Consider the following 1,448-nt stretch of genomic DNA (forward strand, 5'->3'; position numbering starts at 1 on the left):
AATTTTTTTTTCTTTGCATTCCTGCCTCAAGATGTGAGTCTACTGTCCAAATATGTCAGCAGCAGTGAAACTATGGCATGAGGCTCTTGCTTTTGAAATCATTCATTTATTATAAGCTCTCTGCTGATAGGCTGCGCTACCAACGCCATTACCGAGGCCGGTGTTCTGACAAATAATGCTACCTATCAGATTATGCTACCAACACTGTATTTATCCTACTGTAAGGGTAGGTTTAGGGTTGGGGTAGGTGTACATGTTAATAAAGCCTCACACCTTATTAATATCATGCTGGAAGCAAAATCTGATAGGTAGCACTTTTCGCTATCGAATTATGCTACCATCTGTTTTAATGGGAGGTAGCAAAATCTGACAGGGTAGCACAAATCGTCAGAACACCGGCCAGAAGAGGAAAGCAAAACAAATGGGTTTGTCACACTATTCTAACGATATTGCGCACGTTATGATCGCTAAGGTAGAAAAAACAAACATATTTTGCTCTTAGGATACTATAGGAGTCCGTAACAAATAGGTTTATCTATCATTTTAACATCTTCTGCTGACCAGTGAATCAGGAAGTGATTTGACTTTTGCGTACAGCTTGCCGCTACTGCATCATAAACTAACGTTAAAGATTTGGCTTTAAATAGGTGTATGATGCAGTAACACGTGGCTCGCCAGCTCGAGCAAAATATATAAACATTAAATCTAGCAGCGTTCTCCTTACAGAAATGACCATTTGTCTAGAAGTACTCTGACATGTCAGCAGTTAATTTGCTAGTTTAGGCTCATTTGGAGAAGTTATATAACATGATGTGGTTAATGAGGGTCCTGACAGGGCAGCTAAACCTTACCATCTCTCATGGGTCCAAAATGGTCCCTGTCGTCTTCACTCCCCGACATATTCCCGTCCGGACACTTGATAAAATAGAAATGACAACAATATTTTGGTCTGGTTTTTAGCAGCACCCCATACTGACAGAAAGAGATAAACAAGTGACGGGGAGGCTAACTGTGTTAAGATTAATTAAAAATCAATTAACGATTGTGACATTTCAAAACTACAACATCATACAACGACGTAGTCGTGTCATTTCGGCTTTTTTCGTAAACTTTCTCGCTCGGTGCGAGCGAAAGACGCCTCAACTTAGCTGTCAATCAAGTTAGCAAAGCTAGCAAACGGAGTCAAGTGATCCGGCTGCAGGGAAAATGGCAGCCGGTTGGATGAGTTGAGTTAAAGCGCTTATCTGCCTTCGTTTCTGGTTAGATTCGTATCTTTAAAACTTTCCTCCTTGAATAAATAACACGCGGAGGTCGCAAAGCCCCCGACAAACACCACACGGCGCTTTAAAACGCGGTGTCTCACAGTTGTAAGTTACCAGTAATTTTAGATATGTTTATTTTTTGTTTTATGCATTAAAGAAAAACTTACCGAGAAACGCAAATTTCTT

The 1,448-nt window shown here is 40.5% G+C and overlaps 1 protein-coding gene across 3 annotated transcripts in view; it reads right to left on the bottom strand.

The window, feature by feature from the left end:
- LOC107671917 (chromodomain-helicase-DNA-binding protein 4-like) overlaps positions 1-1,448 on the bottom strand; it is a 21,342-nt gene that overhangs the window by 19,264 nt on the left and 630 nt on the right. For 2 of the 3 annotated variants that reach the window (XM_016464946.1, XM_016464932.1), the window contains exons 2-3: positions 1,200-1,202; positions 852-915 (exon numbers count right to left, since the gene is read on the bottom strand). In XM_016464946.1, coding sequence (XP_016320432.1) covers positions 852-900 — 49 coding nt within the window. In that variant the 5' untranslated portion in view covers positions 901-915; positions 1,200-1,202. The remainder of the gene's footprint in view (positions 1-851; positions 916-1,199; positions 1,203-1,448) is intronic. The other variant, XM_016464940.1, reaches the window with a different exon arrangement.

This window comes from Sinocyclocheilus anshuiensis, unplaced genomic scaffold (assembly GCF_001515605.1).
Source record: "Sinocyclocheilus anshuiensis isolate Anshui unplaced genomic scaffold, SAMN03320099.WGS_v1.1 scaffold902, whole genome shotgun sequence".
Classification (NCBI taxonomy): domain Eukaryota; kingdom Metazoa; phylum Chordata; class Actinopteri; order Cypriniformes; family Cyprinidae; genus Sinocyclocheilus; species Sinocyclocheilus anshuiensis.